At 42.3% G+C, this 27866-nt stretch overlaps 3 protein-coding genes and 1 long non-coding RNA gene across 6 annotated transcripts; 2 read left to right on the top strand and 2 right to left on the bottom strand.

Annotated features, from left to right (window-relative positions):
* The first annotated feature begins 2623 nt into the window (after positions 1–2623).
* On the top strand, positions 2624–4270 carry LOC130140983 (leucine-rich repeat extensin-like protein 3). The gene has a single exon (XM_056321508.1). The coding sequence runs from the start codon at positions 3055–3057 to the stop codon at positions 3508–3510; it is 456 nt and encodes a 151-aa protein (XP_056177483.1). The 5' UTR covers positions 2624–3054; the 3' UTR covers positions 3511–4270.
* Positions 4271–9065: 4795 nt separating this feature from the next.
* LOC115680724 (L-ascorbate oxidase homolog) lies at positions 9066–13431 on the bottom strand. The gene is made up of 8 exons (XM_030604552.2): positions 12874–13431; positions 12580–12689; positions 11391–11661; positions 11148–11250; positions 10705–11050; positions 10077–10442; positions 9830–9908; positions 9066–9617 (listed from the first exon to the last, which is right to left on the bottom strand). The coding sequence occupies exons 1-8, from the start codon at positions 13021–13023 to the stop codon at positions 9414–9416; spliced, it is 1629 nt and encodes a 542-aa protein (XP_030460412.1). The 5' UTR covers positions 13024–13431; the 3' UTR covers positions 9066–9413.
* A 4669-nt stretch (positions 13432–18100) lies between these two features.
* On the top strand, positions 18101–19142 carry LOC115680725 (aquaporin SIP1-1-like). The gene has a single exon (XM_030604553.2). The coding sequence runs from the start codon at positions 18194–18196 to the stop codon at positions 18914–18916; it is 723 nt and encodes a 240-aa protein (XP_030460413.2). The 5' UTR covers positions 18101–18193; the 3' UTR covers positions 18917–19142.
* A 1824-nt stretch (positions 19143–20966) lies between these two features.
* LOC115680726 (uncharacterized) lies at positions 20967–27727 on the bottom strand. 3 transcript variants are annotated; one of them, XR_008814280.1, is made up of 4 exons: positions 27340–27727; positions 27102–27248; positions 23253–23327; positions 20967–22106 (listed from the first exon to the last, which is right to left on the bottom strand). It is a non-coding gene; the product is annotated as an uncharacterized LOC115680726 (long non-coding RNA). The 3 variants fall into 3 exon arrangements; XR_008814279.1 differs by having other exon boundaries at positions 27355–27727; XR_008814278.1 differs by having other exon boundaries at positions 27102–27712.
* Between the last annotated feature and the right edge of the window lie 139 nt (positions 27728–27866).

The following is a 27866-nucleotide window of genomic DNA, read 5'->3' as shown; positions in this document are numbered from 1 at the left end:
TTAAAAAAACCAAGTTTTAAAAAAAGGAGGAACAAGCCCTCGTTGGTGGCCGCCGTCGCCGCCCATCGCCGGAAAGGGCAGGCGGAGGTCACCTAGGGAGCCCAGTTCTGGGATAGGGGACGACCCTTGCCCTAGATTTGTGTGTGTGTGTGTGTTTTTTTTGAGTTTTATACATTTTTTAACTTTTAACTTTTAGCTTTTTCATTTTTTTAATTGAATTTAAGTTTATATTTCTCTTTAATTTTTGAATGTTGTTTTGACGTGGCACTTGTTGAACAATACATCGTCTCCACGTGTCTTAAGAAAGTAATAAAATAAGACACGTTAACATTTTTCATTAGCCTAGCTGGACAAAGTTAATGAAAGGACATGATTGAATCAATTTGACACGTTTCAATACTTAATTATACTTTTAAAAATTTGTATCATAACAAGTTTTAGAATTTTCAGTGCAATTATCTCTAATTCAAAAGGTAATTTTGCTCAAAATAAGCGAATTAGGGATTTCTAAGATTTAGGAATGAGACTTGAGTATAAAAAGAACAAGTTCTAAGAGGAAAGATGAACGCTTAGGGTCAAGTGCTTCCCTCTAAAACAACGAGTAAGCGTGGTAATCCACGGAAAACATTTGTTGAACTTCATGACAAGGTGCAGACATTATTACATTTATTGTCTTGTAATTGTCAAGCCTAACACCACACCACTTGTGACGTCTGCCTCGTTGTCGCTAGGTTCTCTCTTGCCTGACGATGGCAAGGTCGGCCTCGCCTTGGCAGGGGCGGGAGAGGCTCACCCTTGCTAGTGGCCGGCAGGAGCGAGCTTCGCCAGGGGCCGATGAAGTCGACCTCGCCAACTCTCGCCTTTGGGGCCAGAGGAAGAAGGGTAGGAAAAAAAAAAAGGAAAATAAATATAAATTTTTTAAAACATTATTAAAATTTATTCATGTCAACATCTGTAATGCCATGTAGGATGGCCAGTGACCACGTCAGCGATTTCTAGCTAAAATTGACCGAGTGGACTCAATTGACAAAATGTGAAAATGTTTATGATTAAATTGGTACAATTAAAAGGTGTAGGAATGATTTGACAAAAATACAATAAATTTAAGATTTTTTGGACAATTTTCCCAGCCTCAAATCCATCTATTTTTTCTAGGTATAGCAAGTCAGGTGGTGTTCGAGTTAGCTTTTGCTCACCTTGTTGGTTCACTTCCCGAGCAATCTGAAGGGCGCATTTCTCCTTGTCGACCCAGTACATTCGGTATTTTACTCCTACACGCATTTCCATAATGGTGAATGATGCTATAATTGTTACTTTTTTTTTTGGTTAGAATGCTATGTTCCCTTTTCACATGCAATCAAACCCTTTAGCAACTTAGCGATATGTTTATGCAAAATCACCCGCCATTAAAAATTTTACAAACAAGTATATCTATAGGAGATCTGTAGTAGAAAAATCCCAAGTCTGTGCTATTTCCAGTTAATCCATATTTCAATTACAATATAAGAAGATATTGAACAATGATTAGTAAGCTTTCAAATCAGAAGATTTTCATTAGTATCTACATAAATATTCATACATGACTAGTTACTTTTTATATCCATCGTACTGACTTTCAGTATCATTAGTAACTTTTTATCCAAATGCAATAAGTTTTATTAGCCCATGGATTCGAATATGTTGTATTAGGCACAACATGCTATGGAATTTAGAACATCGCTAGCCTAACAGCATCGTCACTTCTCATAAGTAACAATGCAATTTACCTCAAAGAAAATTATCCAGAAAGTCATAAATTTATTGTACGAAGGCTCATTTATTCCTAAACCTTTCAATTACGTCAATCTAGTCCAAATTTTTTTTTATGATTTGTTAATTTAATTCTAAAATTTTCAATTGTGTCAATTTAGTTCTAAAAAGATTGTCCTTGAAACAATGGCTCACAAACCCAATCTCATTCATGCAGGAAAACCTGTCTTCTCTATGCTGGGCTTTAATACATGGGACCTTATATCATAACTGCATCTGTCAGTACGTGGAGCGAGCTGTAGTAATTTGGTGTTGTTCAAACAGATTGTCCGTAGGATGAGTAAAGGATGTTTTTCGAGCCTGCTGTTGTTGCTTGGAGCACTAGAGCCATCCGCTGCATTGTGCATATCACGCACTGGTTTTGCTTCATGATTAAGAGGCCTCAACCACCTCTCCTTCGCGAAATAAATGTCGAGATTCTTATGATCTTTGTTGGGAAAATGGCACATATAATCCATGAATTTTGGCCGAATATGCAATGTGATATCCAAATTTTAGCTTCATGTGCAATGTGATCTTTGAACTTTAAATTTGTTCAATGTGATTTCTGAATTTGTTGGTACATATTCAGTTTAGTACCTGAATTATATGAAAATGTTCAATGTTGTCATTGAACTTAAATTAATGGAAGGACAATATTAAATATTTATATAGCTTAGCAATTAAGTTTGAATATATAGCAAAAGTTCATGAATCATATTACACTTTGAGTTAAAGTTCAAGAATCACATCGAACAAATTAAAAATTCAGCGACTATATTACATATTTGATCAAAGTTCGGGTATTATTTTTATTATCCGTTCTTTATTGGATTCAGAGAGCATGAGAGTGAAAAATGTGGAGTCGATGGACAGATCATGATAATAAATATTACATTTCACTGTCTGAATTGAAAGACTAGTTCTTCATACGACACAAGATACATGATAACTTGCAAAAACAAGGTGCATTCTGCAGGTGGTACAAAAAGGGTAGTTGTTATTTCATGTGGTCTTTAGATTGCACACTTAGTTTAAATCAAGGCAACGTGTCTTCATCACTCCGATGCAGATCGATGGACTCCTTCGACAATGTAGTAGATAGTTGGTTTTGGAGGTTGGCCGGGGTTTTATCTTCCTCCTCCGCCTCCGCCGCCTGAGCCGCTTCCGACGCCCACCCCTTTGCCGGCACCGACACCGACACCGGCCCCTACTCCAACTCCAATCCCGACCCCGATCCCGACTCCAAACCCTCCACCTCCGCCGATGCCATGGCCACCTCCAAGTCCACCACCGGCACCTCCCCCGCCTCCAGCACCACCACCTAAACCTCCTCCAGTTCCACCTCCCACTCCTCCGCCTGCACCGAAGCCCCCGCCGTGGCCCGATCCTCCACCTAAACCGCCGCCGCCACCTCCTCCGGCTCCTCCTCCACCTCCAACACCTCCGCCAGCACCACCTCCTACGCCGCCGCCAGCACCAAATCCACCCCCATGTCCTGCTCCTCCACCGACGCCGCCGCCGCCTCCTCCACCAGCACCTCCTCCAACGCCTCCTGCACCGCCACCTACACCTCTTCCAGCACCAAAGCCTCCTCCATGGCCTGAACCACCACCAACACCTCCACCTCCACCAGAACCGCCTCCTCCACCACCCCCAGCTCCAATTGCGCCTCCAGCTCCACCGCCTACACCACCCCCAGCCCCGAAACCTCCACCATGACCAGACCCACCACCAACACCACCTCCACCTCCACCTCCACCACCAGCTCCGCCACCACCTCCGACACCACCACCAGCACCTCCTCCAGCTCCGCCACCAACACCGCCCCCAGCTCCAAAGCCACCTCCTTTTCCAGTGCCACCTCCAGCACCTCCGCCTCCACCACCACCAAAACCCCCGCCACCACCTACACCACCTCCCGCACCACCTCCCGCACCACCTCCAACGCCACCCCCAGCTCCAAAGCCTCCACCCTTCCCAGCTCCACCTCCAGCTCCTCCACCTTCACCGCCACCAAAACCACCGCCACCACCTATACCACCCCCTGCACCACCTCCAACGCCACCCCCAGCTCCGCCTCCAAAGCCTCCACCCTTACCAGCTCCTCCTCCAACTCCACCTCCCGCACCTCCTCCTCCACCAAATCCACCGCCTCCTCCAGCCCCACCCCCTGGCCCACCACCGAATCTGCCGCCACAGCGTCTCCGTCCCCAACGACAGTCATCATCGTCCCCGAACCTGGTCTTGTCGACCTTGTTGTCACTGAGAGCAAGTGCACTCAAATGGAGCACAATGCATGAAACGAGAAGAACCATGGAGAGCCATTTTCTGGAAACCCTCATGGCTTCAGACACCAAAAGAGAGACTGTGTGTGTAAGTGAGAGAGAGAGAATCAGTAGCTGACTAAGCTTGCTATTGTTGGGTCATCCACGCTCGTATTTATATAGGTTTCATCCACCGGCTAGCCCTAGCAATTTGTCCATTGTCACTGCTTGCTCCACCGTAAACAGCCAATAAATGAGTGCATGTTCATCACTTCATGTGCCGCGTGGAACCGTTGGGCGATCGCCCCGCCCATTAAATGGAAATAAAGGTCAAAGTTTGACTTTCGATTTGCACTCATGGAGTCATCAACTGGACTCCAGGAGCAAGTTGTCAGGTTACTCTCAGGCCACTAAATTTGCATGTTCATTTTACATAGGAATTAGCAGAAAATTAGGAACAAAAGCTAAAGAGAATTTCACAGGTAGGGTTTTTAGCTGATAGGCTCACTCCTTGTCAAACAGAATGAACGAACTTGGATATTCACAAATACAAAAATAAAGGAAAAATGACACAAACAGTCTCTAAATATCGTCCTAATATTCAATGTGATCCATGAACTTTTATTTTGTTCAATGTGGTCCGTGAACTTTTATTTTGTTCAATGTGGTCCAGGAACTTTAACCCAATATGAATGTGATATCTGAACTTTTAATTTGTTCAATATCATCCCTGAACTTTTGGTACATACTTAATGTATAATGTGGTTGCTGAACTTTTAATTTGTTCAATGTCGTCCCTGGATTTTCAGAACATGTTCCATGTAGTCCCTGAAATAAATGTTGTGTATTGTAAAAGTTTCTAAAAAGTTGGATAGGAGAGTTGTTTTTAGGGAAAATACCACAAAAAACCCCAAACTATATCATTTGTAACAAATTTACCCTGAAATTTTTTTGTGACACGAAAAACCCCAAACTATGTCACTTGTGACACATTTACTCCACAATACTTTGGCCCATGAGCATTTTCGTCTTTTTCATTTTTCTACTTTTTTTTTCTTTTCTTCTCTCTTTCTTTCGCCGGCCACGGCGGAGGAAAGCCGGTGAGGGCTGCCTTCGCCAGATCCAGCGAGGGAGGGCAGCCTCGCTCGAGGCCGGCGAGGGTCGCCCGAGGCCGGCGAGGGTCGCCCGACGCAGGATCAGGTGAAGGCAGCCCTTGCCTGACGCCAGCGAAGGCAGCCCTCGTCGGCTTCCCTCCGCCGGACACGGCGGAGGGAAGAGAGAAGAAAAGAAAAAAAAAGGAAAAAAAAAAAAAAGAAAAAGGAAAAAGACGAAAATGCCCATGGGCCAAAGTATTGTGGGGTAAATATGTCACAAGTGACGTAGTTTAGAGTTTTTCGTGTTACAAAAAAAGTTCAGGGTAAATTTGTCACAAGTGACATAATTTAGGGTTTTTCATGTCACAAAAAAAAGTTCAAGGTAAATTTGTCACAAGTAACATAGTTTGGGGTTTTTTGTAGTATTTTCCCTTGTTTTTATTATGATTGTGACAAGCAGACTCGATAATAAAGTATGAAAATAAGAGGATCCATACCTTATTATTTTTTTTTATCTTATTTTAGTCATTATTTTCTAGAAAATTCTCGTATTATTCTTCATGTCAAATTCACAGACCTACGTAAAGCACCAAAAGAAGGAAAAAAAAAAATTGCATGCATGCAGTTGCTTGTGTGTGTTGTTCCTATCCTAATGCTCGATCATATCAGCGCCGAAGTGGGATTTTCTCTCTCTATCACATTATTTTTTATATTCAAATGATTAAACAACATTATCAAGAAATCTATTGAGATTGTATCGTTGAAACAGTGGACGACTCAATTGCTCCCACCTTATCATTGAAGGCAGTCAACCCTAGCGGCCGACGCTCAGAAAAGCAGCTACTTGTAAGTTGTAACCTTTGAAATAATCAACTGTTTTTTTTCTTTTTTTGGTCTGAAAATAAATATCAACTGTTTTTTTTTATCGAAAAAATATCAACTGTTACTCGGTCGATTTCTTTTGGAAAGTAAAATGAAGGGTGCCTGTTTCTAAAAAAACTTCATAATGTTAAAAGAAAATGCTTTTCATAAAAATTATTTTCAAGAAAAATGAATAGTTTTCATTTGTTTGGTGGTATGTTAAAAAGTGTGACTAAAAATGTTTTTGGACCTCATTTATAAAATGATTTCAATCTCGTAGATTACTTTGAAGGTGGTCTAATAGATAAATATTTGAATTGACAGATTACAACAGAATGCCTCTCACCTTTCTAATCCAGGAGTAGCTTTCAGCTCAAAAAACAAACAGATAAAAAAATAAAATCATCTTTATTAATCCTTTTCGTCACAATATCCCAGGCAGTACCTAAACTAAACATTTCATTGTTGGTTATAGCATAGATCATTCTCTCATGACATGATACGTTAGGATAAATTCTGCCACAAAGAGCTGCTTGAATAGCTACTGCAACAAGTTTTCAAAGAATAACGAGTCCTTCGTTCATTTAGTATTAAAAACTGAGATGTAAAGTATAATGCTTGATCAAAACATTGTGACTCTCTTCATTTTCCACCTCTATGTCAATATCCACTTTCTCTTCTGTCGAGCACAGAAAATGAACGGAAACAAGAATCAAACAACCGTAGCACAGAAGAATCAACAACAGATTCACGATGTAAAAGATTGATCGAATTTTTAGTGATTATTTTCAAATTGGCGGGGAGAGAGAACCTGGAACAAAGCTGTTGAATGCCGATGAAGAAGAGTTAAACCTTCAGCAAAGATGTTGAGCATTGGTGAAGAAGAGCGAACCTTGATGAAGGGGAAGAAGAATGAACGAAGAGCGCACCTTGAAGAATGGGAAAAGCGACTAAGCCTCGGCGAAGAAGAATGAACGAAGAGCGCACCTTGAAGAATGGGAAAAGCGACTAAGCCTCGGCGAAGAAGAGTTTGTTAAGAAGATTTCGAAAAAATGGCTTTTTCCTTCACAGATTAGGGAACTCGTTTTCCAAATTTTTAGCATGAATTTTATTTTTTACTGTAAATGATTTTTCGCCGACTCATCATTTTCAGCAACCCATATGTATGAAAGTTTGAAAACCTATTTGCGAATATCTTTCGCTCAAACAAATACATTGTAAGGATTATTCGAATTTCATTTTCAATCTCGAAGAGCCTATGGATTCGCCCTCTAGAGTTAGCTAGACTATGTCAAACTTGTATCATCATTGTATGGTTGACATAGTCCAGCGATAAACGAAAAGAATTGGATTGAAGGGCTTATTTATTAGCACGGCCAAAAACAAAAGGGTTCATTTATGGCATATTTGGTAACCGGCCAAACATTGCATGATTCTATTATTTTATTTCAGGAAACAAAAAAAGAACAGAAATTTTTTTGGTAAATTTTTTATTCCCGGACACAACTTTATTCCCAGAATCAGTTTTGGAATAGAATCAAGAACAAAAAAAAAAGTTGATTCTAAGAACAAGAATTAAAAATGGAAAAGAAATTCTTTGTTTCTTCTTCTTCTTCTTTCCTGGCCTGTGGTTGGTGGCCGGCGAGGGGTACAAGGACGAGGGTCGCCCTCACCGGATTTGGCAAGGGCTGGACCCTCGCAGCCTGGGCGAGGGTCGAGCGGCCTGCTGCTTGGGTGAGGGTCGTGCGGCCCTCGCCCAAGCCGCGAGTTGCCCTCGCCCAGGCCGCGAGCGGCGAGGGCCACCCTCGCCCAGCCTGGGCGAGGGCTGGACCCTCGCACTTGCCTGATCTAGTAAGGGTGGCCCTTGCCTAGGCCTCAAGGGTCCAGCCCTCGCCGTCGCCGGCCCTAGCCAGTGGCCGGTCGCCGACGCCAGCGACTTGACCATGGGCAAAGGAAGGTGAAGAAGAAAAAAAGAAAAGAAAAAAAAGGAAAAAAAAAAGAAATATTAAAACAATTCAAATTATTATTAATAAAAAGAAATTTTGTGCGGTTAGCAAATGCATTTCTGTTCTTTTTCTATTCCAGGAATAGAAATTTTGGACAGTTACCAAACGCCTTCAAATGCTTAGAAATTGTTTCCGGGAATAGAATAAAAAAAATTATTTCTAAGCAGAAATTGTTTCCGGGAACGTAATGGTTACCAAACGCACCCTTATTATAAGATTGGATTTTCTTTGCTCTAAGGCCACAGGTGAGACTTGCCATGCAAGCAGTGTTGCGCAAGTTCTTTTCGTGTTTCTTTCATTGCAGATTGTCATGAGGCTCATCAAAACTATCAAAATTCAACATATGATGCTATACCTGCACTCAAATATTACTGCTTATGTGTCTACAAAATCTAAAACCTCTCCTGCCCTGTGAAAAGATAATTCAAGACAAGCAGCATTATGCTTTTTGACAAATAATCGGTAACCAATTCAAAATTTGTACCAAGGACAACCATTAGTTACCAAAAATAGAATATACAGAAACACGGACGTCCATGTGAATCGGACTGCTTTTGCTGGGGCATCAACCGGGTTTCGCATTCGCTAAGTTTACTACATTGCACCTGAGAAAAATTGTTTCAAAATATAAATTTGTTATCGCGTATTGCCGACAAAAGAAAATTCAACCGGAAAGCATAGTACTCAGCATTGATTGCAAGAGATGAATGTCTAAGGATCACTAATGCTAGAAGAAAAGGCAACAAGCTGAGACATCAGCGACTAAATGAAGGGAAAGATGGTATTTTGCGTTTGTTCAATAGGACAGCTATAGTAGAATATGTGTGTCCAGCTTTTGGAAGAAGACAGTCTCACCCGAACCATGCATTGTCCATACAGCGATAGGGGCCGGAGTGAGCATATATATCCTCGTCAGTGATTAAAGCCGGGACTCTCGGGAGCGTCCACGAGCGTCCATAACTCATCTCTTGAATACTACGGCCTTCGTGAAATGAAAGCATCGATTAATTAGATTTGTAACCAAGAACAGACAGAATCCGGGCTAACGATAATCAAAATCTCCATGGAGTCCTCAAGGGTATATTCATCATCAAGGGACATAACAAATTTCCTCTCACTAGAAGGACAAAATGGACAAAAGTTAAGAAAACGGACCAAATAATGTGAGTAAGGCAAAAACGAATAGAAAAGCACGCATCAAGAGATCGTTCTGATAAAAGAACATTCGATTCAGCCGATTTCAAAAAGCATACTGGAAAATCCATATGGCTCAAGTAAAGCCTTTATTACATCTTCAGCAGTCACCCAGAAAACCGTAAAAGCTCCTACTAGTTCCTAGTGGATTGACACCTTCACGATTAATGACGAACTCAATTCGATTCACTCTTTCGTTGGGATCAAGCGTGACGGCCGGCAGCCCTACCACAGAGAAGAACATTGCTAGGTATCGGATACTCATCCCTCCAAGAGTTGGCTGGAGAATGGATGCGGAGGTAGAATTGTTGTCCCAGATATTGGCGAGCCCAGTTCTCGGACCGCACGTTCCACATCCCCACATTGTCCAAAGGCATGTAAACAGCAGTCCATGAATTAGGATAGACCTGAAACCAGATCAATGAACAAAATTAACATGGAAGCTGTTCTTTCTGTTTAAATAAAACCGAAGTATCGGAAACAAAGTTATCAGATAAATCGTAATTAAGGCCAGACAGTCAGATATCCTGGAAACAAATCTTTAAATTCCAAAATGTCAACAAAATCCAATGTGAAATCAGTCTTAGAGGGAAATGAGAGAAAGGTGACGCCTGAATACCTGAACAGTACAGCGAGAAATCGCGTCTCTCAGATTGTAACTTAATTTACTCGCAGGTGTCCACTGCCCTCCGTCCATCCTGCCCAATATCAATGCACATCACGAAGACAAAAACTTTCAAATTCTAATATCCATGAAAATTTAAAGAGTTTCTTTCTTTTTTTTATAGTAATCCAGGGGCATGGGTGCAAAGACCTGCCTATCTGGAGAATAGTCATTCGTAAGTGCAGTGGGCCAATAAACTCACCCCACAACAAAGAAGTTATGGCCATCGATGTGCCAGGACTGCACAGTGTCTTCAACATTCTCAAACACAATCTCCACATAACCTCGGAAATCAGCTGCCATGACTGAAGTCTGGAGGTAAGCGGCACCGCCAGTGGGGCTATCCGAGACGCTCCCTAGTCCAAAGACTCCAGGAATGTTGAAGTAGTCAGCGAGCTTGAGAGGAGTATCGGCTGGAACAAAAGAAACGCTATTGACAGCATATCTTTGCTTCCCATTGATAACCGGAGCAGAGTTTGTGAGTCTGATTGTTTGCGTCGTGTTGATCATTCCATAATGGTAGGAGCCTTGGGGATTAGGCCTCGGTCCACTTGCAGTTAGGTTCCGCCTAAAAAGATACATGACACGACGAACAGATAAATGATCGGTGTCAGTGCTTATACGGTGAAAAAGTACATGGAAATTTACAGCACATGACCAATCGGTCTTGTTTTGACAATTTATCCAATGGTGATAAATTATGAAAAATTTTATGTTATAGTCATTGATAGATGACCTAATGAAAACCAAAAACTCTGATTGACGAAGCAAGAATAGTTAGTTTTCATATGAACAAAGTTCAAGCAAAAAGGTACCATGCCAGGACACACCTGATAGACCTTGCTTGTTCAAGAGACCAGTCAATCTGCATGGTCGGCCCGCCAGCAGGGGGGCCAGAGACACTTCCAGCCGAGTTACTATAACGGAGGACCGAGGTAGCGGTCAGCACTTTGGAGGTGAAGCGTGTGGAGACGACAATATAGTAATCTTGTGAGGGTTGATCGCAGGTGACCAGGACAGAGTAAGACTGACCCAAGTGTATGTCCAGGGAACCGTAAGTGTTCTGCAATGTGTGGGTCCCCTCAACTTCCACTAGAACCATCATGTGCCCCTGGATTCTGAAGTTGATGGCAGTCGCGATCCCTACGTTCGATATTCGAAACCTGTACGTCTTCCCTGCAGAACAATTTTGGATTTTGGTACAGTATACTTCATGCATACCACTATCGGGACAAAATAATTTGTCTTGCATATCCAGAGCTTATCGAAATACCTTGATCCACCGTAAAGGTGTAACCATTTGATCCACGGCCATTGATGAGTAGCCCATCAGGGAATGGAAGATCACTGCCACCGTCCAATATTGCTCTCAAGTCCTAAAAATCAAGTGAGAAAGAAAGCGATAATGGAAATGTGTTGACATGTATCCAGCTGCAGATGAGGCATTTGATTCCAAAATTTGTACTCTATTTCAATGGCGGAAGCTTATGATGATTGTACGTTTTAAGCAACTTACAGAGTGGTTTTTCGTGAACCAATCGCCAGCAAGGATAGTGAAGTCATCGGCAGGAGGTGGAAAAGGCACAGGAATCACCGATCGGCTAAAAATCTTAAAGCCACCAAAGCCTCCTGCGGCCTTGTGGAAAGCGAGGGAAGGGAAGTAGAAATAACTACCAATCTGATCCTTCACTTGAAGGATATAAGTGAAGTTCTGCCCTGGTGGGATCGGGCAGTTTGTGCCATAAACTCCGTCCTGCCACGAGTTTCTTTTCTGCTGCACACCATTCCTGAATAGAAAATAGATGAGTGACTACTTGAAATATGTTACGCAAAATGCGCACTTGTGCTGGGTGACATATATTTAAGGTCCAAGTTGAAGCTTTTACTCTTGGGGCTTCTGTTAGTAACACGAATTTCCCGAACTCATCAGACTTATTCTGTTGTTGTAATAGTTCATTGCCAGTTATTTTGACACAGTTATCAAGGTGGAGAGTCACTTGGTTCAAATTGTCTTGTGATCTTGACTTATTCTACCGAGACAAAATTGCTTATGGACATATATTGAAGAAGGAAATTTGAGTGAACTTGTGACTTGGCACATTAAACATTCACAGCACATCATCAAGCATTACATTCTCGGACAGAAGCAGCTTTATAGGGACTTCTTACGAATAAAAGTAGCCAGTAAATTTCGATACGAAATTCAGAATACAACATCAGAAGCTTAAAAAAAAGACATCTCTTAAGCACTATGAGAAAAACTTTTAGATGCTCAGTTTTCTGATGAGGTAATAGATCCGACCAACAAATCCATCTCCAATGAAACGATCCTTTAAAAAAATGCTTGTTCATAATGTTGCCCTCTGTCCAGCTGTAGTTCAGAGTCTGTATATTGAAGTTAACTATTCTGAAAATGCTCAACTCTCAGTATATGACTTTGTGGTTAAGCGACTTCAGTCAAGGACTACAGTTCAAGTAATTGGTCCCAGGACTTGAATGTCGGCCCTGTCTTTCAACCGAAGAAAATTAACAAAAGTCTGCATACAAGCCAACACAGACATGATTAACCTGAGAAACCATCGCATAGATTGACTCTTAATAAACAACATATGTATCAAGTCTACAATGCGCAAAACATACCAAAATCCACATAAAAGTAATGAAATCCACCAGATCAGTGAAGAAGAAACAAAGGGAGGACTGACCAGGAGATGAGGAAAGGCTCATCCAAGGCGTTGAAGACACTGATGACCAAGTTATCATTGGTCACGGACTCAATCTGAGGCCCCGGAAATTGCCCATTTACCAATATTCCCTGCCATGTTTTAAACGAAAAAGAAAAAAAAACTCAGCTTCAACACATGGACCCATCAGCTTCCACCCAGAGAAGCAAAACCACAGCGCAAATGTAAATGACACCACACAGAGAGAGAGAGAGAGAGAGAGAGAGAGAGAGAGAGAGAGAGAGAGAGAGAGCGCAAGAGACTGAAGATTCGCACCTGCTGTTTTACTCCAAGAGGGTATATATCACCATAAGTGACGTTCCAGTTGTAGAACCTATACGGGTCATCCCCATTTACGCAGCTCGCTAGCGACAGAACCAGAACCGCCAACGACACCACTGCACAAGGGCCTCCGCCAGCTCCCATTTTTGCTCTCCTCAAGCTTCCAAACGGGTCCAACGGAACTTCACTAAGGAACAGAAAACAACAAACTGGGGTACACGAATCTATAAAGAAATCTACTGATAAGGGAGAAAGAGAGATTGTCCCTATGTTTACCCACCCTGCTTTTCTTCTTCTTATTCTTCCTTTTATTCTTTTGCTTTGAAGCTTTGCACTTTTTATCTTTGCTTTATTTATGTCCTCCAACAGCAATGCAGACTGCAGAGTGTGTTAAAAATGGGCGTTCCGGTGTTTGGAGAACGGACCTCAGTCCCTCCTCCATGAGCTGTGAATGAGTTAAGAAGGTCTGAGAATCTTGACAGGGCGGGACAGGATTCGGGTCTTTCCCTCTCGACCTCGAACGAAGTGAAGCAGTGAAGTAATGTGACAGCAGAGAACCCCAGAAACCTGAAACTCATAAATCTTGTCCTTGCTTGACCTGACCAATGAATTCATTTCCTAGCTATACCATGCTCCCCCTTGCTTCAAAGATTGTTTGGTGAGACATGAACATTTGGAACAATTATCCAAATAATCCTTAAACTTTGACCCACTATACAAAATAATTTATAGACTTTTAAATTATTCAATGTGGTCCATAAATTTTAACTCGATATGTAATATCGTCCTCAGAATGTGGCCCCTGAATATTTGGTACATGTTCAATCTGTTCCCTTGTCTGTACGAAAATGTTCAATATCGTCTCTGAACTTTAATTGATAGAATGATAACATTGGATATTTACATATAGTTTAGGAATGGGCCACAAAGAACAAATTATGAGTTCGGGAACGGCATTGCACATTCGGTCAAAATTTAGGAATCACATTACACATTGGGTTAAAATTCATGGGCCATTTGTGTCGTTTTCCCTAAATATATCATTTTCTTAAGAATTCTGTTAAAAATTTTCAGGATTGAAGGAGCGACAAATCCAAAAAAAAAAATAGTCACGTTTCTTAGTACATCTAAAATTTTACCAAGTCGATGATGAAAATTACAAAAAAAATATTTAGAAAATTACTAGAATTTCTTTTTTTTAGCCGGTACTATAATTACTGTAACTTGTTATTTGTTTTGGAACGGCCGGAACTGATCTGTGCAGTCGGGCCTCTCGGGGAAATGAAGCGCTGCCTTTGACCAAGGTGAATTCTTCGTCCGAGATTGACCGACATTTTTGGCGCCGCGCTTGGCGTGTCGCTTTCTGTTCCCTGGCCTCGACAATTCATGTCGTTTTATTATAAGGCCGATGAGCGATCGTTGCAGATGTATGAAGAAGTAATACGATCGATTCGGAGAATCTATGATCTCGAAGTAATTACTGGATAGTTCCATGCAATTTTGATTAGCGATAATAAATGAGAGTGCTTTATTATTAGTTAATTAAAAAAATATAGAGCGACACTAAATGTCGTTTTGCCGAATCTTCTAATGGAAGAAAGCACTCAAGAAGCGTCAAGAAGAGACGAGGAGAATCTAGTGGCAAAAATCCCCCAGCGAGGGAGGAAGACTTAAGTCCGAAGCAATGGCGTGGTGGGCCAAAATCGGATACTTTGAACGACTGATTTTGTAAATCGATGTTGGTATTTCTAAGATATAATGATACAAATGGTCCGTAAACTTTAGCTTGACATGCAATGAGGTTCACGAACTTTTAATTTGTTCAATGCGGTCTCTGAATTTTAGTTCAACATGCAATGTGGCTCCCGAATTTTTAATTTGTTCAATGCGGTCCTTGAACTTTTGGTATATGTTCACACTAGTTTCTAGACTATATAAAATTATTCGATGTCATTCTTTGACTTAATTAAATGGAAGGATAACATTGTACATTTTCATATAACCCAGGGACTGGTTTGAACATATACCAAAAGTTTTATGGATCACATCGAACAGATTAAAAAGTTCGGGAGCCACATTGTACATTAAACTGAAGTTCAGGGATCGCATCGAACAAATTAAAAGTTCATGTACCATGTTACGCATTTGATCAAAGTTCGAGATCATTTATGTAAATTTTCCCTATTTCTAATGAAGCATCTTATGGAAAAACATGGGGCGCTCCATCGACATCATCCGGGTCGGACCCGTGAGATGGAAGAAAAGGGGCGGAATTAGCTCACGTGCCACGTGCATCTTTTTCAGGCATTCTGAGTCAGTGCCGTGGGATTCGAGACGTCTTGGCCCCGGAAAAGACAGAAAGCGGGAACCTCCAAAGATTGGGTTCGTTCGCGGATGGATTTGTGGGTTACCTACCCACGTTACGAACAGACGTCTCTTCCCCAAAAGCAAAACATGGGCTGTTCTTTGCTAGCTTTGAGCCCTAATACGACGGGCCGTTTTTCCATCTACTGTAGTTGTAGTTGTAGTTGTAGTTGTAGCTGTAGCTGCAGCAGCTCTTTGCCTTCTAAAAGTGGGGGCTTGGCTTCTTATCTGAGTCATAGGAACTTGGGGTTTTTTGCTTGGATTCTGAACTTAGATTACGCAAGATTTGCGTTGAATTATCAACGTAATTATAGTCAATAACGCCCCGTCAATGCACGATGATGTGAGGATCATTTGGACTGGTTTTGTGGTGGGATATCGATCAGGAATGACGGGGGCGGGTCGTGTAGTTGAATGATCCCATGTCATGGTCTCTTTTGATGGGTGACGGGTAAAAGTTCCCCCATCGACCACTAAACAAGATTGGAACCTTCCTTCGAACATAATAATACTAATAAAGCTTGACAAGCTTGTGCCGGCGTCGACCTTGCACCACCTGCCCAGCTCCACCTTGTCGTCGTCGTCGACGAGCTAGTCGTAGCGACGGCGACAGGAAGGTCCTCCAGACTTGGTGGTCACATCTCAGTCGTGCCCTCCTGTTTGGGGGGGAATAGATCGTGCCGCTAGGGAAATGGCCGTGTGGCGTGAGGGCCGAGTTCACGAGCTGTTGGTGGCGCCATCGACGGAAGCAGTGATCGGTGGTTATCGCGGTGGCGGGGCGGCGGCGGCGACAATGGGAGCAGGCATAATCGCCACACGAGATACTTTATTTTTATCCGTAGGCCCCTAAGGAGAAGGAAAAGCTACCTCCATCTCTCCGGTGGCTGCGCATTAACGTTGCTGCCTAATGGCGAGTTGTATCTAATTGGGCTTTAGGTTGGTGCATGAGGCCTAAGTTTAAGTGGCTTTCATTGTTCTCTTGTCCAAACCTTAAGTCTAAACTTTAATTGGATAATTTCTATTCATTCCCCGGAATATATCAAGTCATTAAGGCTCCGTTTATTTCGCGAAAAATGAATAATTCATAATATACTTTTATAAAAATGATCACATATAACACCTAAATAATTAATTAATGAAAAATGTTTTCATCATCGATAGCAATTTATATTTAAATATTTTTTTAAACGTTGAAAATATTTTTTATTTATTCATTCTATAAGCGATACAGATGACCATTTTTTGAAAAAAAAAATTGTTTTCAAATCGTTTGTTTCCGCGAAACAAACACGCCCTAAATGATCTTCATTTGGCTATTCAATTCCATCAGAAAAGGATTGTTTCTGTCCAACACCATGGAATAGATATTCATGTTAAAGGCCAAAAGGAGTGTTACAAAGGAGGGTGCATGTTCTTTCCACATGCCACCAAAATATGCAATGAAGGTATATAATATTTCATTCATATTTATCGAGGGAGACAAAAGGAGAAATTTCATTGAATAAAGGTAAATTTCCAAAAGGAGAAATAGCAATAAAAATCGTCGCGATTTTCCATATGTATATTTTATATTTCATCAACACCTTTTTATCGTTTCCCTACGTATCTATGGAAATTTCCATTACGACCGTATTTTCTTGACAAAAAAAAGCTAGCTTTTTAAGTTATATTTATACAAGAGAGCTTAAATGCTAATGAATTAAAAGGCTGGTATGAAGCCGGATGAATATTCTCCCATTTGGAAGATAAATACAAACAAAAGAAAAAAGGGAGTGGGGGAAAATCCAAGAAAGCATAAAAACAAAAGCAAGGGAAAAATCATGATTGGAAAAAAATAATTTAACGGAATATTCGCTTTCACCACCGTCGGTATCGCAACTTCTGAAATCGATTTGAATTAAAAACTCGAGCACTCTTTTTTTTTTTTCCCTTTTTGAGAGAGGAAAAGAAGGTCGGAATTAAAGAAGCCGGGGCGCAGAAGGCGAGCCTTACTCCGGCGGTCGTCCTCGGGCGAGAGCGACGTGGCCTCGCGGCGGAGGCCACGAGGCATGGTCCTTAGACACTGAGAATTTGCAACCTAACCCGTTCAGGGTCTAATGAAAAATGCAGGAGGCATGGTCCTCCACCTACCAAAATGCTTCACGTCTTTGGCAAGAATCGTCCATCTACCTAATGGCCATGATCAATACCTATTTTTTACAAATATGACTATTATTATTATTATTGTTATTATTGTTATTGTTATTATTTTATTTTAGGTAAAAGACGGAGGCCATTATTTTCATGTTATTATAGAATTACCAAAATTCGCGGTAATCGGATGACAGATCCGGACGCGTCCGGTTCTTGAACGTCGTTTGTCCACATTTTTTTTCGTTCCAGACGTGGAAAGAAGCCGAGCCATCGGTTGGTTCCTTCCTTTTGGTCCCATTAAACTGGTGGGGTCTTGATTCACCTACGACTACGAACTTACGAAGCACGTGGTATACGAGATAACGACACGAATGATTCGTAAAATTTAGCTCAATATGTAATGCGATTCATGAATTTTCGATTTATTCAACATAATCCCCTAAACTTTAACTCGATATGTGATATGCGTGATCTTTGAAATTTCAGTGCATATACCGAAAGTTCAGTCACCACGTTGAATAAATTAAAAGTCTATGAATCACAGTGTACGTTGGGCTACAATTCAGGAATTATATTGAACAAATTGAAATTTCATTTGCGCGGAGGGGTTTACGGATTTTTATTTTATTTAAATTACTACTGGTCAACAAAAAAAAACTAGGTTTATCATCTCCACGATAATGGAGTCCGCATCTCCCACCTCCCATTCCTCTTAAGCATCCTCTCCATTTCTTCCTTTCCTTCTTCCTTCCTCCTTCCTCCTCCTCCTCCTCTGTTGGTTCTTGGCACTGCCTTGGAGCTCTCAAAAACCAAAGCCATGGGCCTCCTCAGATCGGCGGCGGGCGACGCCGTCCTCACCTGCCTCTGGGTCACCAGCGTCTCCACCGTCGGCACCCTCACCTACCTCGCCGCCACCGCCCTCTCCGTCCCGCCCCAGTCCGCCGCCGGCCTCCTCCTCACCACCGCCCTCGTCGCCGCCCTCGTCCTCCTCTTCAGCGTCCTCGGCGCCCTCCTCGGCGGCGCCAGCTTCAACCCCGCCACCACCGTCGCCTTCCGCGCCGCCGGCCTCCGCCCCGACGCCTCCCTCCTCTCCATGGCCGCCCGCTTCCCCGCCCAGGCCGCCGGGGGCGTGGCCGGCGCCAACGCCATCCTGCGGCTGATGCCGGCCGCGTACAGGCACATGCTGCGGGGCCCGTCGCTGAAGGTGGACCTGCACACGGGCGCCGCCGCCGAGGGCGCGCTGACCTTCGCCATCAGCCTCGCCGCCCTGGTGATCTTCGTGAAGGGGCCGAGGAGCCTGCTGGTGAAGGTGTGGCTGCTGGCGATGGCGACGGTGGGGCTGGTGGTGGTCGGGTCGAGCTACACCGGGCCGGCGATGAACCCGGCGAACGCGTTCGGGTGGGCGTACGTGAACGACCGGCACAACACGTGGGACCAGTTCTACGTGTACTGGATCTGCCCCTTCGTGGGTGCGGTCTTCGCCGGTTGGGCGTTCAAGCTCCTGTTCCCAGTCCAGAAACCCAAGGAGAAGAAGGCCTGAAGAAAGAACACACGAGGAACAAAAAAAGGGGGTTCGTCTTTTCCGTCGATTCTTGCTCTTCGATCTCTTCACCTTGTCGATGTGAACAATCGAATTCGAAAGGGACAAATCCCAACCGCCATTAACGCATGTGTAGAAGCTTTGGGTGACTGTAGTCTAGAACAGAGCGAGCTTTTGAACACCGCGCAGGTTCTGAAAAGCGAAAAATGAAAAACCCATCGTCCCATCTCTCGCGTTCGATCAGCTTCTTGCATCTTCTTCTGCACCTTCTCCTGGCGTTTGTCGATTGCATTTCCAGTTCTCTTTTTCATCAGTGACGAGCAGATGTTTGCTAGTCTGATGTCGCATTCGATATGGAAAGATCTTTCAGGCCGCGAGACATCGTTTTCTGGAATTGATCGTGGGGTGGGGAGGGGAGGGGATGAATGGGAGATTCTTGGACGCAAGTAAGTCCTGTTCTCATCTGCAAGTTTCGGCGGGTGGAAGAGTCGTGTAAAAGATTCCCGCTCCCCCATCCGACCAATCAGGAAACCAGGATACTGCTACTCGCAAATGCAAATGCAAATGCAGATGCAGATGCAAAGGCATCTCTTTTTCCTTTTCCAATTATTATAAGAAAAAAAAAACCCTTTTAAAAAACCCTTCTCGCATATTCAAAACCTATATTTTGCGCTATAATCCGAAAAGGGTATCCGGCCTCCTCGTGCACACCCGAAATCTGCCAAAAAAATAATAAAATTTGAAGTACAATATCGAGAATGTGTTAATATGCGGACGAAAATGACAATCTATAAATACTATGTGTAAGTAGGAGATGTGACTTGAAATCCGATGGAAAAAGAAATAATTGTAAATTTTAAAATGTGGCGAAGATACTTTATATGGAGGCAAGGTTGAAAATCACAATTTGTATTCTCTTAACTTTTTTTTTGTTGTCCCCAATTTGTTGGTAGGTCGAGCTATACAAAATATGATTCTGATGTTAAATAAATTAAGAGCTACCCTCACGAAGTTAGGTGGCTCGTGCTGGCGGAATCAGACCACCACCACTTTTCACGTGAGGGCCCACCAACTCACGTCACTATCACGATCTCTTTATTATGTTCGGCGTAAAAAATCGAAATGCAATCGCCTGGATTTGGATGGGCTCTTAGCTTACTGACGAGGTGGGAATTTGATGGGCTTTTAACACGCAATTCCCAAGGGCCGACCGAACTCTATTCTGAACACATTCCCGAGAGCCGAACCAAACGCACCATTTCATCGTGCCGGGACGGAGTAGAGACAGCCGATTCCGATCCGTTTCCCACGAAACCAGGGTAGCGATGAGGACTCCTAGGAAAGCAAGATTGAGCATATTACAGGAAGAATCGGGGTAGATCCTGGGGTCCAAAACGGTGACTTTGCTTGGAATATATTCCCTTGGGAAGGAATTGCCGGTAAACATCAACTTTAACCATAGTGAAAGGTGCAAATTAGTGGAACTCTTTTATCCTGTGAAAGAGGCGAGGTCGTATCGTCGAATCGACCGTGCCCTTTTCATCCACTTGCTGTGCTGGAAAAACCACGACGAGTATGTCCGGTTGATTGTTTAACGGCATCGTGCTAACGTGCCACCGGCACAAATTGCATCCTAATCGAGTTTGGTCCGGTCTTTCGACTCGGAATTGGTGTCTGGCCATTGGCGGTTGTCCCTGACACTTCAGTCCTTATCGATGGCATTAGAAAGGGGGAGCCTGTGTCATCAGCATGGACTATCCCTCCGCATAACCGAAGGGGGAGGGCAAAACAGAGGTCAATAGAGAAACTCTCTGCTGAGGATCATGCCTCTCATTATCCATTTGGAGTGCATGACACAGAAGAGTTCTCCGGAGCATAAACCACCCTATGCAACTCTAAAGCCGAATTGAGCTATTCTCCTTTTTTTCGTCGCGACGAGAATACTCATTATCGAGTGAGCAAGCTCCGAGTCCGTAAAGGCCGAGTGTTCGGGAATGGCCCTTGCGACGGAGGTGTTCGTGGCTAATAGACAAGGAACAAGAAGATAAGGGAAGAGAAAACCAAACCAACTCAGTATGCATTTATTGTTATTGTGCATAAGAAGTGGTAAATACTCGTGACAACTGACATCAAACAAGAAAAGAAAGCGCGATTTCGCGCTGAAAAGACCCAATTAGGAAACATATTATTTGCCAGCATGCGCTGCGCGCATGGAACTCACCATATTCTTCATAAATTACCTACAGAAGGAATCCGATGATAACCGCGCACGGTCTGGCGGTCTTGCAATATCTAACTGTGGGACAACATTGAAGTCACAAAGGGGAACTCGTCACACAAATGATGAGGAAGACTTATACCTCAGGCATGTCTGTGGAGAGAAGTGGCGGCGCGGATAGACAAACTGGGCGTAGCCCAATCTGTCATTCTGAGCCGCTTCGCCGCTCCTTTCTGGGGCTCTATTTCATGGTGGATGTGCAACCCGATATATGAAAACATCGCAAGGTAAAAGAATTTCCACCGAATACCAATGAACGAATGCTTTTTTACTTGTCGTGGTCGAGGATGAACTGCTACAACTCCAAGCAATACCGTGCCGATTCAATGATAGAGTCTTCTGAGGTTCCATTCACGTGCAAGAGAGCAGACAGAACTGCTGAATTAATAGCGTCCACAAAGAAATCGTTTCAATTCTGCAAAAGCGTCACGTTCAGAGTACTGAAACCAGTGCAGATAATGCTTCAGACTCCGAAGAATTCGTCACAAATCAGACACATTTCAAAGCTTGCCTATTAAGAGTGCCGACAATGGCAGCGAAACAATCTACATCTCCTTGCACACTCCATTTAGTAGCCCGATCACCAACATCATCCTGAACATTTCCTTTGGTTTTTGTCTTCAGCTTCTGTCGATCTCTCGTGGTTTTTATATTTGAATCAGGCCAATGTGCACACGTTCAGAACCGATTAGCAACAACTCCACGACTCTGCAAGCTGAAGGCCACAATCAAACTCATCTCTGAACTGGTCCTCTATGCAAACGAATGCTGCTGCTTCAACACTGCATAAAAGAATCCAAGTCTCACCAGAAACATACTTTCTTCGAGTCGCTTGAACAGTGGGATGGGCGGGCCGGTGACCAGTTAACCCATGATCCACAAAGCAGGACTTCCACTCGAAACTATTCGAACCTGTATATGCATTATCGGCACAACTAATCACAAGAAAGGCCTTGTTAAAAATAAAAGGACAACACACTAGATCGAAGGGGGATTTGGCAAGTTGTTCAATAGTAGCTGCAAACCAATCAATTGCTATTATTGAGTTATACATGTAGGGACCGTGCCATGGTGGTCGGAGACTAGTGGACAAAGTTCGAAATTAATACTTAATGAGCAATAACAAAGCTCTGGGGACTAGAGCAGAGATGGCCCATGTGTGGAAATCTCCATGAAAAGCATGACCATAAACAAAAGGGAATGTAAAGCTAGATTAGGTACAGAGAATCTTGTGGAGTTAAATTATCATGATCGAGTGATGGTGACTTCTTATGTGTGTTAACTTGCAGAGAGCACAGCAGATTTTGATGAGTAGAGCCTACACGTCAACGGCTTATGAACCAGTCAGTCAGCATCGTTGCTCTGTATAAATTGCAATTTCCCATATCCTCTCAAATGTCAGAGACTTTCTCCTGGTAATAGCTCAAACAAGATTGACCCAAAAAGATTAACAATAGATCTTTTTATTAAGGAAAATGGAACTTCAAGTAGGTGAGATGCCATAAACATCAGGAATCAAATCTGCTGCAAATCAGCAGATGGATTGAGGAACCAAAATGCACATGGATTGGAAATGAATACTTTCAAGGGTTTACATAACTAAACATGCAGGCAAAGTCCATTCACTTCAAGCTACGATTTGAATTGGAAAGTCCAGTACAACCCTTGTGTGGTGAATTGGTGAACAGCATATGTGAAGACCAAATTCAAACTCTCGCAAAAATGCATTAGTTCAAGCACACAAAAGAACAAAAAAATCGTAGTTCTCCTCTAAATGAAAACCTGATCTATGTAATCAATTCATGAAAAAAGGGTAATCTGACAACATTCCACAAAAATAATAAAAACAAAAGAAACTCAGTCCTTTCATTTCAGATTTATGAGAGCTTGCTGATTCATTTCTTATGTTGACAAAAACATTTCTAATGGAAAATTTTCTTCTAAGCAGAAATCAACAGGAGCATATGTTTAATTTGAGGTTACAGAAGGTAATAAATATCACTGAAGCACGACCCTTTTGCAACGAAGGTGAGAAAAGAGGGAAAAGATTAATTATACCTTTTCTCTGTCGTAAGGAAGATGAGTTGGTGAAGAAGAGCGAAGGGTGTGCAACATCTCACAGCCCCAAGCAGCCTGCGAGTGCAGTTCAGCAAATGTGGGCTTATTTTATAGCGTGGCGACGGGGCAAAGAAGAAGGCCAGATTCATTGAACCTGGTCCCGTTCTCGGATTCACGGTGTCGTAAAAGACCATAGACGACAACATCAATTCCCCTTTAGGCTTTAGCAGACAGACACGTTTGATGATCTCAAGACGCTTTTTCCAAGCAGAGTGGCGACCACCGAATCACCTTCGACGGTATACGAATTACGGGCTGCGAGAAGAGGAGGGACTTTTTCACATAAAGCTTGCACGCGGATGGATGGTCTGAGTAGGGTTGACAATTCGTGATGCCAAGTATAGAGAACCTAGTTAGTAGCTAATGAGCGTCCTGGTGACACTTGTTAAATACTCGATAAAAGTTCGACAAAAAAAAATACTCGATAAAAGAAGGTTTTATCGCTTTCATTGTCCTGACTGCTTTCGTATTACGTGTAATCAATTTTAATAAGTGAATTGTTACATATTTAACCAACATCTTTAGTACGCTTTTTGACTTCACTCATATATAAGCATGTTGATGAGGGGTGTAAAATATGTTATTGAACTAATATGTTAAGTATGGCATGATGGGTTTACTGAGTCGACATATTAACTGGCTTTCCATAGTTTTACTCGATTTCAAACATGGTCATCTAAAGAGTTATTTGCACTCCGTCACATCACTTTATATTTTAATTTCCTTTCGGGATTATGTCATCAGTGTCCTCTCTACTTTTGCTCGAAATTCAAAACTGTACTTCTACTCCTTTTCTTTTTCTTTTTAATGTTCAAAATGGTTCTCGCACTTTTTAAGAAGTGCTATCGTTCGGCTTTGCACCGTTCCAATGACGGACTTAGCTGATTGCTGACGTGAACTTGATGTCGTTGAAAACTATTGATGTAGGTTTAATTTTCAAAGCAACGCCAAAACATGGATTGCATATGTGAAATTCTTTTCATGATTCAAAATGCTCTCTGCTCTCTCTCTCTCCCTCTCTCCCCGTGTATGTATTTTCACCATCAATAGAGATTCGAATCGATGGAGTTCTACTTCCCATTCACTTCTCTAAAACATCTTAGACTTCAACCTTGAGCGGACTCTTGCAAAAAGAAGTAGAGAGATAGTTTTGAATTTCGAGTAAAAATGTAGAGACTCCAGTAACGTCATCCCTTTTACCTTTTTTTAAATATCTTATCATTATAAATCTGCGAAAGTAAGAAGCATTCTTGATAATAATGTCCAATTTTTTTTTTTGTAAATTGCGTAACTTAGGACTTGTTTTTCTAGAAATTACTGCATTTTTACAAGGGTTTTTATCATAATCATGACCACAGAAGAAAATTGCTTTCGCAAGCATTCTGCTTTTTAGATTAAGACCTTGTAATCTTTGAAGTGGGAAAGTGCCATTTGATCAATCGTTTATGGATTTTACTTTGTTTCACCACCACAAAATTTACTAGTATCTCCACGTCCATGTTTTACCACATCAAAAGTCATTGAAGGGTAGAAGATTTTTCTCACTCAGCAGTTAATGTACACACTATAATCCATTCAATTCCCTCGGAATGTTTCCCACTTAATCAAGACTACAAGAAATATAGAGAGAGAAATTATTCTTGTATGTTGCACTGGACTCAATAGTTTCACTATATTGATAAGGTGAATGATAAAATTATTAATAGATAAGTGCATTGGAATTACTAAAACTTGTCACGAAAGTGCAATTGGGTCCTAAAACTTTCAAAAAGGGCAATAAAATCCTAAAACTTTTTGCAAAAGTGTAATCGAATTGTAAAACTTTCAAAAAGTGTAATCAAGTCTTAAAACTTGTCAACTTGATCTAATCAGGACTTGATTGCACTTTCGTAACAAGTTTTAGAACTTAATTGAACTTTTTAAAAGTTTGAGAACTTAATTGTACTCTCATAATGAGTTTTAAGATTTTTAAATAAAAATTTCTCTTACGGAAAATTTAAACTTTATTTTTCGTAAAGGTTCCATCTACTGCAAATTCGGGAGAATAACATGACAACAGTCTTACATCGTTATTCCACCAAAAAAAAAAACAGTCTTACATCGTTTGATAATGACAGCAACCATATCTGTCTCCACCAACTCAAGTCGGGTCGAATAGAGAAAACCAATAACTAAACAGAATTCGTCACATCAAGGGAGAGTGTTCATACTGAACTTCGGGACTAGATTGCCAACCAATACCCAGCTTCTAGAATTAATAACAATAGGCAATATAAAATTCGGGTTAAGGCGTCCGGGTTTAAGACTCGGATTAGCTCTCTGATGCTTGAGTCAGTGACTCGAAAAGAAGAAGGGTACAAAGAACTCGAATTGTGGGATTTTTGATAGTCCAACCCCTCCCCGGGACGAGCTCTTTCTCATATATAGATGTTTTTCTTAGCGAGCTGTCGAATTGTCACTAACGGGTGATGACTCTTTGTGACAGTTGGCAATTATATGTGCACAAATTTCCATCGGTAAGGACACTTGGCTTCCTGACAATGCGTAGTGCTCTATAGTGGTCAAACCGTTCGGAGAACCAGTGCATGCATGGCTTTTTAGTTATAGCGGCACCATTGTGATTACCAATTTGATAAGGGTTAAGTGGTGTATAATCTACATTCAATGCAATCAGAATGAATGATCTCTCGAAGGTATAGTCTTGTCGGGACAATCCCGTCACTTTGCCACGCAGAGTCCTTCGATAGGTTCCGTAAAAGCTCCTTACAAAGGGAACAAAATTTCCGCCAAAAAAAATGACAAGAAGAAAATGCATTCCTGAAATTATTGAGAAACTTCAAGGGACATCACATCCTCCCTTGGCGAACATCATGTACTATCAATTAAGTGCTCCCTTTTTCGTGTCATGTGTATATATATATATATTTTGTCTCACTCATCTCTTTTATATATAAACGTGATTTATCACAGGGATCGAACTCTGAACCTAGTACTCTCCACCCTCAAAGCTCTTTATCAGCTGGGTCACATGCCTAATAGCATGTGCATAGAGCATTAATTTGAGTAATTAGTGATCCTACACTTGCATATTCTATGGTATGGACACTGTACGATGCTGTCCTGTTTTCGTAAGGAAAAGAGAGCACGGAGACGACAAGTTGGACTGAATTCAGAGGTTCTGATTTTGTGAACATGACCACTGATTTTACCTCCCAGAAATAGCACGTAACAAAAGAAAAAAAAGGGGAAAAAGAAAGGAAATGAGAGGATCTATTCATGGACCCCAGAAGAAAACCAACCAACAGGTTTGACAGCATAACTCGAACACTCATGTAGTCAGCTTCCCTTATGACTTCCAACTTTCGGTGGTTCTAATTTTTTGCCACCATGTCTTATTACTTTTTTCTCTAAAGTTTCTTCGGTCTAATCTTTCAATGGTCAACAGTAGATATTGCGTTAGAATAATAGTAGTTCAGTCACGACGTACCCTTCGAGTGAACCACTTAGGGTTGTGGCTAATGGATTACTAAACTTACACCTAATTCGGACTCTCTTAAGTCCATACCAATTCGCAACTTAAATTCAATCTTTAACATGCAAATTAATTTCATTTTGGAGTCGTCCCTAATCAATTTTTAGATCAAACTACCGACCATATGCACGTTGTCAAATTAGGAAATAATCCTAATTGAATAATGACTAAAATCTCAGATATTGAAGTTAGATATCAATCTATCAAAAATAGGCTGTAAATCAATAATTCAATTTAAATCCGAATAAGATTTTTACCTAATTTGAAGACCGACGGCTAGGGCTCATGGCGACTGGTGGACGATGGTGGGTGCTCTCGGTGATGATGACCGGTGAGGGGGGAGGGGACAGCCCGTCGTCTTGGCAGTTAACGGTGAGGAGAATTCTCAATCGATGGTCGACAACCTGCAAAACAAAGGAATTATAGGTGCTGCTCGGCGCAGGGATAGGTGTGACTGCAGCTCGATGTCACAGTGTAGGTGCAGCAGGGATCGACGGCAAGGACAGCAACTCGCTAGGAGCAGGCGCGGTGAGGCGAGGGCTTGGCTCATGGCAGTGGACACCAACGACGCAGGTGAGTGTTGCGGTGGAGTCGGGAGCTTTGTCATCACGGTGCAGGTAAGTCAACAGGCCGTTGTGGTGGTCGGTGCAGCAGCTCATGGGGCTGGGAGATCAGCAGCGGCATCGAGCTCGATGGAGCTAGAGTAAGGACGGCGCCGGAGTCTCGGTCAGGGACTCGGCCAGGAGCGGGTCACAAGGCTCGGTCATGGCGAGGATGTGGCCGTGAGACGCTTGGCCGTAGGGTCTGTCACGGCCGATGGTGGGGCCGTGAGGTGCTTGGCCGCGGGCTCTTTCTCTCGTGTGTTTTCTCTTTTATGTGCTCTTTAACTTCTAATTGTTGACCTCTTAATTATGAGGCGTAAACATCTATTATGTTGCGAGCTAGGTTTAACTGCATTAAGCTGGCCCAACCTCATTAAAGGATTAAATGGGATATATATCATTAAAACCAAGGCCTTCACA

The sequence above is a fragment of the Syzygium oleosum genome, unplaced genomic scaffold (genome assembly GCF_021117445.2).
Source record: "Syzygium oleosum isolate NSW1041296 unplaced genomic scaffold, Sole_v2.1 Sole_v2.23, whole genome shotgun sequence".
In the NCBI taxonomy this organism is placed as follows: domain Eukaryota; kingdom Viridiplantae; phylum Streptophyta; class Magnoliopsida; order Myrtales; family Myrtaceae; genus Syzygium; species Syzygium oleosum.
The sequence above is the reverse complement of the archived record's forward strand: the minus strand, read 5'-3'. Positions and strand labels throughout refer to the sequence as shown.

Coding starts and splice junctions, on each gene's coding strand:
- LOC130140983 (XM_056321508.1), top strand. CDS start 3,055: ATGCCATGGCCACCTCCAAGTCCACCACCGGCACCTCCCCCGCCTCCA.
- LOC115680724 (XM_030604552.2), bottom strand. CDS start 13,023: ATGGGAGCTGGCGGAGGCCCTTGTGCAGTGGTGTCGTTGGCGGTTCTG. Junction 11,662..12,579: donor GAGCCTTTCCTCATCTCCTG/GTCAGTCCTCCC, acceptor TTTTCTATTCAG/GAATGGTGTGCAGCAGAAAA. Junction 9,909..10,076: donor CATAACTTCTTTGTTGTGGG/GTGAGTTTATTG, acceptor GATATTGGGCAG/GATGGACGGAGGGCAGTGGA.
- LOC115680725 (XM_030604553.2), top strand. CDS start 18,194: ATGGGCCTCCTCAGATCGGCGGCGGGCGACGCCGTCCTCACCTGCCTC.